The sequence below is a fragment of the Pongo pygmaeus genome, chromosome X, assembly GCF_028885625.2.
Source record: "Pongo pygmaeus isolate AG05252 chromosome X, NHGRI_mPonPyg2-v2.0_pri, whole genome shotgun sequence".
Classification (NCBI taxonomy): domain Eukaryota; kingdom Metazoa; phylum Chordata; class Mammalia; order Primates; family Hominidae; genus Pongo; species Pongo pygmaeus.
In genome coordinates this window covers 158,649,040-158,660,752 of record NC_072396.2, presented here as the reverse complement: position 1 = coordinate 158,660,752, position 11,713 = coordinate 158,649,040, and the positions used below count along the sequence as shown (strand labels likewise).

Below are 11,713 nucleotides of genomic sequence, written 5' to 3'. Positions count from 1 at the left end.
CTTTCCTGTATCAGCTTCTGTTCCAGGGCATCTGCACCCGTGGGCGTCCTGATCTGTTTTCTTACCCATCTTCCACTAGACTGCGAGCTGCTTGAGGGCAAAGCCTCCTGCTTGTTGATCTCTGTGTCCTAACCCCTGATGCAGGAGCTAAGTCCTGAGGAAATGGTGTCTCTATTTCAGGACCCACTTTATGTGACACGCCTCTGTGAAGTTTCCTTTTTTCAACGTCTTTTTGCTGTGTGTGTGGTGTCATCGTGGTGCATGAGGTGGCTTGGAGGGCATTTGGCCTGGAGGTGCGGAGAACAATTAGCAGAGGGTGATTGTCATCCAGGCAGAGACCTGGCTGACAGTGTATAAAGCAGTTGGCCTGAGCTCAGGGGTCCTGAGGGTGACTGTGGGCTACAGGACAGTTGGAGTCGGTTGGGGACAGGGGCTGTGTGAGGACCTGGGGCACCCTGGGGAGAGGTCTTGCCGATGTTGGGAAGCACCTTTGCAGCTAAGGAGGGCCAGGCTGGAGATCTGGGAGCTGCCAGCAGGCGGGGTTCTTGAAGGTGCAGGCATGGTGAGAGGACAGGCTTCTCGGGGAGAAAAAGAAAACTGGAAACAGCGGTTGCCGAAGAGATGGGGGCCAGGGACTGCAGGACAGGCTCCAGAGCCCCCGGATGAGCTAGGGTGGGACTGTGCTGTCACTCCTTTCTCTGCTGCCTGTCTGGTCCATGTATTTCTCACCCAGGCTCTTGGTTGGCCGTATTCCAAGCCAGGTCCCTCCCCTGGCTCCAGAAGTTTAGGGGTAAAGCCCCTCCATAGGGGGTGCTGCCTGCTGAGGAGCAGGGCCTCTGGGGGTTCTCCCATAGCACGATAGCAGTCCTGGGCAGGATGCAAAGGGAGCAGCCCAAGCTGTCACTTTGTTCTGAGGGGCCACCTGCTCCCCCTTTACAGGCTCCAATCCCTGATGCTCTCTGTGCTTGCCTGAGCCGCCCACTGCATTGCCTGCTGTGCCCTGCCATGGTGCCCAGCCCTTTCAGGGTGGGGTGCCACATGCTCATCTTGTGCACGGGGTCCCGCCCGTTGAAGGACTTGTCTGTACTCACTGTCTCCAATTCCTCTCCGCCTCTTCTTATGGTAAAACGCATATATATCATACATATATATATAGTGTCATCAATGCATGTGTAATGAGCCATTTTCACCATCGTTAAGTGTGCAATTCAGTGGCATTAAGTGCAGTCAGTGTTGCGCAGCCACCACTTCCATCCACCCCTAGAATTTATTTTCTCAAACTGACAGTCTGTCCCCACTCAACACTCCCCACCCTGTCCCCAGCCCCTGGCACCCACCCTTGCCCTCTGTCTCTGGATCTCCTTCCTCTCATGTAAGGCCCTGTCTCTCTCACAGGAGCAGAACCCTATAGCAAGTGTCCCTTTATGATGGCTCATTTCACGGAAATGCTCTCCAGGGTCAGCCATGTTGTGTCGTGTGTTGGAATGCCTTCCCTTTCCAGGCCGGCTCATATTTCCTTGTCTGGGTGAACTACGTTGTTGTCTCTCCCTTCGTCTGCAGATGACACTGTGCTGCCGCCACTCCTTTTCTCAATCGCACACCAACCAGCCTTTCACACGCACCCCCTCATGCAAGCCACCCTTGCCAGGCCCCCGTGACCCTTGCCAGACTCAGTGAGCATTTGCAGGTCACTGTCCTTCACCAGCAGCAGCAGCAGCAGCAGCACTGGACAGATGGAGCCAGCTACTGCTCCTCCCTGACCTGTGAGGGGTCCTCACTGGCTCAGGTTGCAGGACCCCACCAGGAGCTCTCAGGCATCCTCCCCCATCGCTGCCGTGTCTTCCCTCTGCCCCTCTCATTGTGTTCCGGGGCTTGCGGCGTCCCTGTGAGCTCACCCAGGCTCAGGGCTTTCAGTGTCATCTCTATGTGGTAAGAACTTGCAAAGTTCCATCTCCAGTACTTTCTGGAACTCCTGTGTCCACCTGCCAACTAGACATCTCCACTTGGATGACACTTCCTGCATGACACACCCAAGGCTGACTCCGGACCATTCTCTCCTTGCCTCCCCGTTGCAGGACCTGGCAGCTCCATCTTTCCTCTTACTCAGGCCAAATCCGTTGCCCTTAACTCCTCTTTGAGCCCTGCATTCTGGTCATGCACAACCTCTATTGGCTCCTCCTTCAAAATTGATCCCTGATGCAAAGAGTTATCCCCTCTGCTGCTACCAGCCTGGCCCAAGTGACACAAGGCACCTGTTCAGTGACAAATTCTTGGGGCAACATTTTGAAAATCTCAGCACCCATGGCTTTACACCCACCCTTCCCCGCGGGTGTGGCTGCTCTCCAGCTCATCTCCTCCTGCTCTCCCCAAGTGCCTCGGCTCCAGGGGGACAAGGCTTTCCCTGGGCTGCTGCCTTCCCTGCTCCCTTCCCAGTCCCCAGAAGGGTGCCGGCCTCAGAGGCCTCCAGAGCAGAGCCTTGCCCACCGCAGCAGCTCCAGCTGGAGAAGGTTCCCCCTGCCTCCTGTACCCCGACCCCTTCCTTAGAGCAGCAGAGGTGGAAGCAGGAGCCTGCTTTGGAAAATGACATGTTTTTATTGCTATGTTTGCAGTGGCTTTTTAGCACAGTAAGAATGTCCCCGCAGGCCCACCACCCTCACCCAGCCCTAGCCCTCCAGCCTCTGTCCGGGTGTCAGGGAAGCCTTTCTTGGGGTCACTCAGCTGTCTCGGGACTGGACGTGACAGGCATACGTGGGTTAAAGCTGCTACACAGAAGACTGGAGGTGCGGGAAGTGCATCCACCTTAAGCCTGGACGTGGGAGCCGTGTCCGGGGTCCCTTCCCGGGGGTGTGCCCAGCCCAGGGCACAGGGTGGGAAGCCTGAGCAGGCCAGGTTAGCAGCCCAGACACCCAGGATGGAGTATTGCAGCCTCTTGCCCCACAGACTTGTGGGCGAAGGGACAGTGTGCGGACAGCCCCGAGGCCCCCACCATGCACTTTTCCAATCCAGTCTGGGGCTGGGGACCACACACGCACATCCACACAACAGACTCACATATGCAACAGCTCGAAGCTTTTGTTTTGCCTATGAAAGTTAGATCTATAAATTCACACTCCTTGGCTAGGGGCAGAGGGGTAAGGTAGGGCTCACGGGGATGGGAGTGGTAAGGAGAGGATGGTTTGGGCTCCTTCCTCTTTTTAGAAATATACAAGCAGAAATCTCATTCTCTCAAGTTTTTATAAAATGTGCAAAATACAAGCCTCCTTTGCCCAGAGGCACCATTTACATCTGGTATTCACCTTTGCTAAGAGATAGAGATCTATATATACTCTACGTACTCACGCACGCATGCACTCACACCCAAGCTCACACAATTGATATTGGTGGCGATTGGCGCAGGAACCAGAAGGTTCCATTGCTGGCTGGCTCTCTAAGCTTCTATAACAGGGATGGGGAGAGGGGTATAGCCCAGCTGAAATACTTGCCTTGGTTCTGCTGCCCCTCCCTTGCCTCCCTTCTCCTCTCTCTCCTCCCTCCCATCTCTCCCTCCTTCCCTTCCTCACATTTCCCAAGCTGCCACTGCTGCTTCTGGGGTGAGGGGTCACCCAAGGGTGTGCTGCAGAGCAGAGCCTGGAGAGGTGGGCAGGGGGTGGACGTGGCAGGAGGAGTGCAGCACTGCGGGTGGGGGTGGGGCACTAGGCGGGGCCTAGGACCAGCTCGGCTAGGGCTGGAGGGGGAGAGGCATCTATTTTTGGTGGGTTGTGATATTTTTGGCGTTTTATTAAAAATGGAAAAAGTTGTTTTAGTGAGCACTCATGGTGCTTTCTCCCCTCCTCCCCCAGGCAGACCCCAAAAGTGTCAGGGAAAGGCAGGCCCCCTGGAGGGGTGGGGTGGGGCTGAAGCAGGGGCTGCTATGGCTACCAGAGGTGAGCTGGTGATGTGAGCTGAGTTGTCACATGACACTCTCCACCACGACGACCTTGCTGCTCTCGGACACTGGGGTCAGGGTGGTCAGGCCCCTGACATCTGCGTCCTGAGCTCGGTATTCCAAGTGGTGGAGGCCCCAGATGGGCTGGGTCAGGTGCTGCCAGCGCTGCAGGAGAGGAGGACATGCTGAAGCCCCCAGGGTCAGCTGCTCATCCCCACAGTGACTTCCTCTGCCTCCCTCCAGTTCCCACTGCCTGCCACCCTAGTCGGGGCCACTCCCTGGCTAGGAAGCAGGCTGGGTTGAATGTTCACAGCAGGGGAGGGGAAGGCGGGCCGGGCGGGAGCCTTACCTCAGCCATGGTGCCCTTGGCCCTGAGGAGGCAGCCCAGGAGGTGCAGCGGCACGCACAGCATGGAGGACAGCGCGAAGGCCCAGCCCATGGCCTCACCCCACCACGGGTACACGTAGGTGTTGTTGTAGACCAGCGGCTCGTAGTACACAACGTTGAAGATGAAGATGCCCTTCGGACCAGAATGCCACGGTTAATGGGGCCCCCACCCCGCCCCGCCTACCCCCTACCCCGCCCCACCTACCCCAGCCCTTACCATGCAGACCAGCGGGGTGAAGAAGGACCAGCACCATTTCATCCAGGGGCAAGGTCGGTACCCGATCATACAGGCAATGTCGTCCATGAAGCGGTCAGCTCCTGCGGCGAGGTGAGGCGGGAGGGCCAAGCTGGAGACCTGCCTTCCCTGCCACCGTACCCCAGCCCAGCCCTCAGCCATGACCTACCGTACACCCAGGCCACCACCACGCACTCCCAAAAGGCCTGCCAGAGCAGGGTGGTGCCGCTGGCCGAGTAGTAGTCAAACAGCTGGAAGACGTACATCCCGCCCTGGGGGACAGAGCCCAGTCAGGGAGGATGGCGGACGGCCACCAGAGGTCACAGGCAGACCCCCCACCCCACTCACATCAGTCACCATGGAGAGATCGATGACAAAGCAGAGGGCACAACAGAGGGCCACAGAGATCTCCCTTTGGAAACGGAAGTAGTAGGAGGCCGGGAGGAGGTCGAGGAGGCCGGTGATGAAGCCCTCCACACCTACAAACTGTGGCCAGGGCAGCTCAGGCCGAGCCCCGCACTGCCCTCCACCCCTTTCCTTGCCTGCAGCCCTCACTCCGCCCCCCTCCTGGCTCCCTGTCCCAGAGCCCCGTGCAAACCTGGCTGTCGAGACCAAGCAGCAACAGCATGAAGAAGAACAGGGCAGCCCAGAGTGGGGCCACTGGCATCAGTGTGACAGCCCGCGGGTAGGCGATGAAGGCCAGGCCCGGCCCTGTGGGAAAGGTGCAGGCTCTAGACCTTGCAGCCGATGTCCTGCCCTGCGCGCACCCTGAGCCCTGCCTGCAACACTCTCGCCCATGCCCACGCCTGCCTCAGAGGCACTGTCAACCCTGGGTCGTGCAGCAGGGGCTGGGAGGTCCTTTCTCTGTCAGCACTGACAAATCCCAGGACCTGCCCCCGCAGGCCCACAATCTGACAAGTTCTGTTTGAATCCTCATCACTTTTCAGCATTCCTATTGCGTGTTCGTGTACATCATGCATCTGGGTGGCAGCTGCTGCTCTGGAGGCGGGGCTGGGGGTAGGGCCCTACCTGACTCTGCCACCTTGGAGATGTGCACGCCCTGCTCTGCAGCCATGAAGCCCAGGATGGAGAAGACCACGAAGCCAGCAAAGAAGCTGGTCCCGCTGTTGATGAGAGCCAGGATGATGGCGTCCCTGAGGGGTGGAGGGGCCAGAGTGGATGGGTTAGGCTGCCGGGCAGGGCGGGGCAGGGCAGGACAGGGCACGGGTGGCAGGGCAGCGGTGCTTACTTGTAGCAGTTGTTGTTGAAGCGGTTGTAGCTGCCCAGGGCTGTGAGGGCCCCCAGGCCAATGGCGTAAGAAAAGAAAATCTGGGTCCCCGCATCTATCCACACCTAGAGGAGGGCCGGAGAGTGCAGGCATGAGGGGCTTGCAGGGCTCCCCCCCAGCACCCTGCTGCAGCCTCCCCACCTCCACCTCACCTGAGGGGACCCCAGCTTTGACCAGTCAGGCTTGAGATAGTAAATGATGCCGTCCAGGGCGCCAGGCAGCAGCACTCCACGCACCAGCAGCACGACCAGGACCACGTAGGGGAATGTAGCAGTGAAGTACACGATCTGGGGGGTCAGGCTGCTCAGCGGGGGCTGCGGCACTACCTCCCTCACACCCCCACTCCCAGCGCCTCCGGTCCCCCGTTCAGAGGTCCGCATTCTCCTCCGAGCCATGGCTCCCGCCAGAGGAAGCTAGGGGCAAGGCGGGGCCCCGGCAGCCCTGGCAAGTGCAGTGGGGAAGCTCTCTGGGTGCCTCGTTTGTCTGCAGGGACGCATGTCGGTGGGGAGCGGGCGAGCCTCTGGGAGCTCTCCTCAGTGGGGACAGGAGGTGTGGAGCATGTGGGGAGTGAGAGCTGTGTGAGTGTGTGGGCAGCGCAGGTGTGGGAGGCCCAGGCAGGGAGCGGGATATTGGAGTGGGGCCGGGTCCCCCTCCTCTTCTGGAGAGAGGTGGGGGCTGAGCAGGTGAGTGGAACTGGGCCAGGCAGAGGCAGGCGAGATGCGGCTGCCACACCGTCTGCCCCCTCTTCCCACATGCTGCTCTGGGGACCTTGTTCCCCAGGGAGCTGGCCATGTCCCACAGCTCTAGACACTGTCTTCTTTGTTCAGGTGACTCCCCAGCCTGACCGGGAGCCCCCAAGGGATGTGGCCAGACTCTGCTCTGGGTCCCCAAGGCAAGATAGGCAGGTAACAGATTGCCAGACCAGGTCCACCAGACTGTCACAAGAGTCAGAGACTGGCAGGAGGGCACTGGTGGGGATGATGGGCACAGGGAAGGGACAGTGCCTGCCGGGGCCTCTCCCCCCAGGAGCAAAGGCTGCTGGGCCCTGGATTTATAGGGTGGGGAGTGTTGCTTGGCTTTCAGTACCTCCCCCTTCCTTAGGGCTAGACTCTGTCTGGTCATCTCCCGTTGCCACAGGTGTGCCTGGCACAGACATCCAGCTCCCAGGGCTGAGCCACCCTCCCCCGCTGCATGCCTCTAGTGGTACCTTTCCCGTGGATTTGACCCCCTTCCAGACACAGAAGTAGACCAGCACCCAGCAGGCCAGCAGACAAAGGGTCACCTCCCAGTTGAGGGCCCCTGGCACCTCCAGTCCCCCAGACAGCCTCAAGACTTTGTTCCTAGGGGAGGGACGGAGGTCCCATGAGGCCCGTGCCAGCAGAGGATGGAGCCACAGGGTCCACCCCCAGGAGTCGTGGCTCCCTTCTCTCCCACAGCCCAGGGTTCAGTGGGTCCCTCTTGTCCATCTGGGCTGGGCCTGGAACCCACAAGCCCCTGGCCATTGGGAGGCCACTCCCATCCCACCCCACATGCAGCCCCAGCTCCCCCATCAGGCGGGAGTGACCAGGACAGTGATAGGCTGCCGAACGCAGGAGCGAGGCTGACCTGGCCCAGCCCCTGGGGCTGGCCCCAGGACTCTCCGAGGGCAGGCAAGGGCAGGCAGGGTCCAGGATGGACTGCCAGGCAACACCCTGGTCCCCCCTCAGGGCCATTTCCCTGGAGCCGGGCAACGTGAGGGAGACCTGGGGGATGGGATGGGCTTGGCCCAGAGGTGCCGGACTCACTCCCAGAACTCGATGACAGGGGACCGGCGGTCAGCAAGCTGGTCACAGGTGAGGTTGGCCAGGCTGGCATTGGCACAGTCGTCATGGCGGAAGATCTCCACGCAGTCGGGAGTGTTCCACGTGTGGCCACATGTGGCCCAGGGCAGCGTGGTGGTGAAGGACTTGACCAGGTAATAGAAGCCCCAGGCCAGCACCATGATGTAGTAGGTGTTGCAGTAGAAGACGATCACCATGGAGGCGTAGCCCAGGCCTGGGGCCGGGAAGTCCTTGCCATGTAGATTCTTTCCTGGTCACCTCCCCTGCCACCCCTTTATCTCCTCACCCAGGCTGGCAGTGCTCCCACCGTCTGTCCTCCTGGAGCCTTGTTTGTGGTGCTCCTGACTCCCCTGGACTCCCCCTTGTGTGAGCCCCAACACTGGGCTGACTCCCCAGCCTGTCTCCTTTCCTCCAGCCGCCCCCTAGACCCAAGGCAGAGCGAGCCCCTCTCCTCCTGTCCCCATCTGACCAAGTGCTGTTGAGTCTCCAGCCTCACACACCTGGCCCCTTCTGTGGGTCCCACTGCCACCATGGCGGTTCCAGGAGGTCCAAGCCTCCGCCTGCCCACCCAGTAGCCTCCAGTCCTCAGCAGCTGGTGGTGGTGGTGGTGGTGGGGAGTGGGGGGGTTTCTAGTAGCCTGAGGTAGTGTTGGAGACAGTCGCCCCCGCACTGGGCAATCTCAGTACGTCGCTCTACCTGTCTGTGCCCCAGCGTCCTTGGGGATAGTAATAATAGGACCTACCTAGAGAGCCAAGTGTGCTGGGCAAGTCCCGTCCCCAGCCCGGCTATGCCTGGCCTGTCCTTGCCTTGTGGAGCTGCCTATGCCCCCTCTAGTCCCCGCTTCCCCAAGTTCGCTGTGCGGCCTGAACATCTCATCTCCTCCAGGCTCCCCTCTCGAGACTGGGACACCATCACGTGGCCCCAGGCCTGGTGCTCAGGACAGGAAAAGATTTCTCAAGTGGGAGCCAGCTGGGAAAAGGGGGCAGTCCCTGAGGCTGGCCAAGGGCTGCTCACCTTTGAACAGGGGACAGATGTTCCAGACATTGATGCTGCCGGCCTTCATGAACTGGCCCAGCGAGATCTCCAAGAAGAAAATGGGGATTCCTCCGACCAGGGCGATCAGAACGTAGGGAATAAGGAACACACCTGGGGGTGGAGGCACAGGGTGGACTCAGGGTGGCCCCCAGCTAGGCTGCCCAGGCCCAGTGGGCCAGCCCAGACTCCCAAGGCCCCATCACAACTTCCCACTGGGTGAGTCAGTGTAGGGGTGGCCACTGACTCAGGCCCCAGGTGGAGTCTTGAGGGGGTGGGTTGAGTGTGTTGAAGAGGGGCTACAGTAGCCCCTGAGCCATTGGAGCCCTATTCCCTGGGTGGCAGAGGGGCCCTAGGCCCACAGGGCTTCCACCCCCACGGTCACTTGGGGTGATGGCCATGGAGGACACACACGCTCAGACACGTAGGCTGTCCCTAGTGCCGCAATTCCGTTTCAGGCAGCACAGTGAGGGCACGTGCGTGTGTGCGTGTGCGCCAAGGCTGGGTGATCAGGCCTAGGGGGCTCATCCAAAGGCAGGGAGCGCCACTGTCCTGCACTTGGACGCTTGCCTGCAAGTGTGAGGTCCAAGGCAGAGGGTGGGTGGGTCACAGTCCCCTGCTGCTGGGATGGCAACGTGCAAGGACAGAGGGATACAGGTGCGGAAGAGGGGCCAGGCCGACCTTAGCAAGCCCGGGGAGTCAGGCTCTGCAGGAGATAGGCAGGGCGTGACACAGGCCCTGGCCAGCAGGCTGGGGTGGGGGTGGCAGAAGGGCAGGGAGAGCTGGGTGCCACCACCCCCTTCTCCTCTCTGGGCCTCCTACCCTTGCCCCGGCTGGGCTCGCTCCACTACTCAGAGGCTGAGCTTGGCTGCAACTTGCCTGACTCCAGGTCCCAGCATCCTTCTCCTGACCTTGGGCAAAGGCCTTTGCTCTGGACCTCTGTTTCCCACCCATCACCGGGTTACTTCGGCTTCCAGCAACCCCAGTGCTGTTTTGTAGTCACAGGACACACGCGTGCCCATCGCTGTTGCTAAGCTGGGCCCGGGCGGGCGGGCGGGCATGGGACGTGCATGCAGTGTGTCCAGTGGCGGCGCCAGGCGGGCCAGGCCGCAGGCTTCCCAAGCCTGGCTCGGGCACCCAGTGTTCCAGGCCTGGGCCAGAGGGGAGGGGCGGGAGGGCTGCGAGGGGAGGGGAGGGCAGGGGGAGGGACAGAGTGGCCCATTGTGTGTGTGTGTGTTCGTGTGTGTGCACACGTGGGGGGCCCACACAATGTGCCGCTTGTGTGCCCGACCCGTGGGGGCAGCCAGGGCGCCTTACCTCGCGGAGACCCCAGGGCGCAGGCCTGCTTTCCCACCTCGGCGGCCAATCGCTCCTCCCAGCCCGGGAGTCTGGGGGGCAGCCTCGCGGGCATCGCCGGCCCCCTCCCCCCACCCTGCCAGGCACATGACTGCGAGGGGGGTGGAGGCGCCCGGCCCGGCCACCGAGCGGCAGCGGCGGACGAGGGGCGGCCCCGACCCCCGCGTGCCCGGGGACCACCCGCTGCCCGGACTTCACCCCTCCGCGGCGGCTCCTGGGGTCGGGCGGGGGCCGGCGGCCTGCTGGGGGAGGGGGCCGCGGCGGGCGGGAGAGCTCACCTCCGCCGTTCTTGTAGCACAGGTAGGGGAAGCGCCACACGTTGCCCAAGCCCACGGCGAAGCCCACGCACGACATGATGAAGTCCATCTGGCGCGTCCAGGTCTCGCGCGGCGGCACGGCCAGGCGGCCGCCGGGTGTCCCCAGGCCCGCGGGGCCGTCGCCCTTGGCCGGGGCCCCGTCGGGCCCGGGCGCGATGAGGGGGCCCTTCTTCTCGTCGCCGGACACGCTATAGATGCCGTTCTCGGCGCTCTTCTTCGCCATGGCCCCGGCGGGCCGCACGGCCGGGCCGGGGTCGCGGCGCCTCGCGGGGGACGGCGGTCAGGCGGGGGGCACCGGCGGCACCGGGGAGGGCCCCGAGGGCGCGGGCCGGCCGGGGGCCGGGGGGCGGCCGGGCCGGGGGACGGGGCGGCGGGCGGGCGGCGGGGTGCGGGGCGCGGGCGGCGCAGTCAGAAGCAGTCCACGAAGCACTTGAAAGTGAGCCTGAAGAATCTCATGTGTGTCGGGGGCCCGGGGGCGCGCGGGCGGCGGCGGGGCCCGGCCGGGCGGCGGCGGCGGCGGCTCCCGAGGCTCCTGCCCGCGGCTCGGGCGGCGGCGGCTGCGGCGGCTCTTCGCCCGACCCGAGGCTCAGCCTAGCGGGGCGCGGGCGACATCGGCGCCCGCGGTCTGCAAGCGGCGGCCGGAGCAGAGGGGCCTGTGGCCCCCGCCCCCCGCCCCGGCCGTGGCCCGCGGCGGCTGCCCGGCTCGCCCGCGACTCCGGTGGCGGTGGCGGCGGTGGCGGCGGCGGCGGCGGCGGCGACGGCGGCTCGGGCGCGCCTCGCCCTCTCCTTCCCGGCGGCGGCGGCTGCAGCCGCTCTCGGGGCCGCGGAGGGCTCAGCGACTCGCCACCGCGCTCCGACTGTCCCTCTCTTCCCCGTCCCCGGCCGGCCGCCGCTTAAAAACCGACTCCGGGGTGATGTCACTATCGCCCCACCCCCACGGCCGGCCGGCCCCCCCTCCCCCTCCCCCTCCCGCATCCCTCCCTCCCGCCCTCCTCGTCACACTCCGCCCACCTCCTCCCTGCCCTCCTCCCGGGGAGGAGACGCCGCTCCAGCGGGAGGCAGGATGGTTGCTACCTGGGGCGGCCGCCAGCTCCTCCCGCAGGGCTCCGGGCCGCCCCTCGCCCCAGGGTCGCCGGCTCCTAGTGCGGCCCAGGCTTCCCGGCCGGCCCCTCCCAGACCTAGGAAGACGTCCCCCGGGCCCCCTCAGCCCTCCACCTCCCCTCTCTCCCTTTCTCCCGGCTCCTGGCAGGCTGCAGCCGTCTCCTCCTGGTGCTCCCTCCTTCCTTGAGCTCTGTCCACCGCTGCCCACTGGGGGCTACAGCTTCTCGGCTACCCTGGAAGCTGGAGGCCGGG

General features: G+C 63.3%; 1 protein-coding gene across 1 annotated transcript; it reads right to left on the bottom strand.

Moving 5' to 3' along the window:
• Nucleotides 1-2,572: 2,572 nt before the first annotated feature.
• Nucleotides 2,573-11,242, bottom strand: SLC6A8 (solute carrier family 6 member 8). The gene is made up of 13 exons (XM_054470884.2): nucleotides 10,322-11,242; nucleotides 8,670-8,801; nucleotides 7,620-7,869; nucleotides 7,043-7,175; nucleotides 5,988-6,122; nucleotides 5,797-5,900; nucleotides 5,577-5,701; nucleotides 5,146-5,258; nucleotides 4,896-5,033; nucleotides 4,717-4,819; nucleotides 4,530-4,630; nucleotides 4,275-4,445; nucleotides 2,573-4,090 (listed from the first exon to the last, which is right to left on the bottom strand). The coding sequence occupies exons 1-13, from the start codon at nucleotides 10,581-10,583 to the stop codon at nucleotides 3,950-3,952; spliced, it is 1,908 nt and encodes a 635-aa protein (XP_054326859.1). The 5' UTR covers nucleotides 10,584-11,242; the 3' UTR covers nucleotides 2,573-3,949.
• Nucleotides 11,243-11,713: the final 471 nt, after the last annotated feature.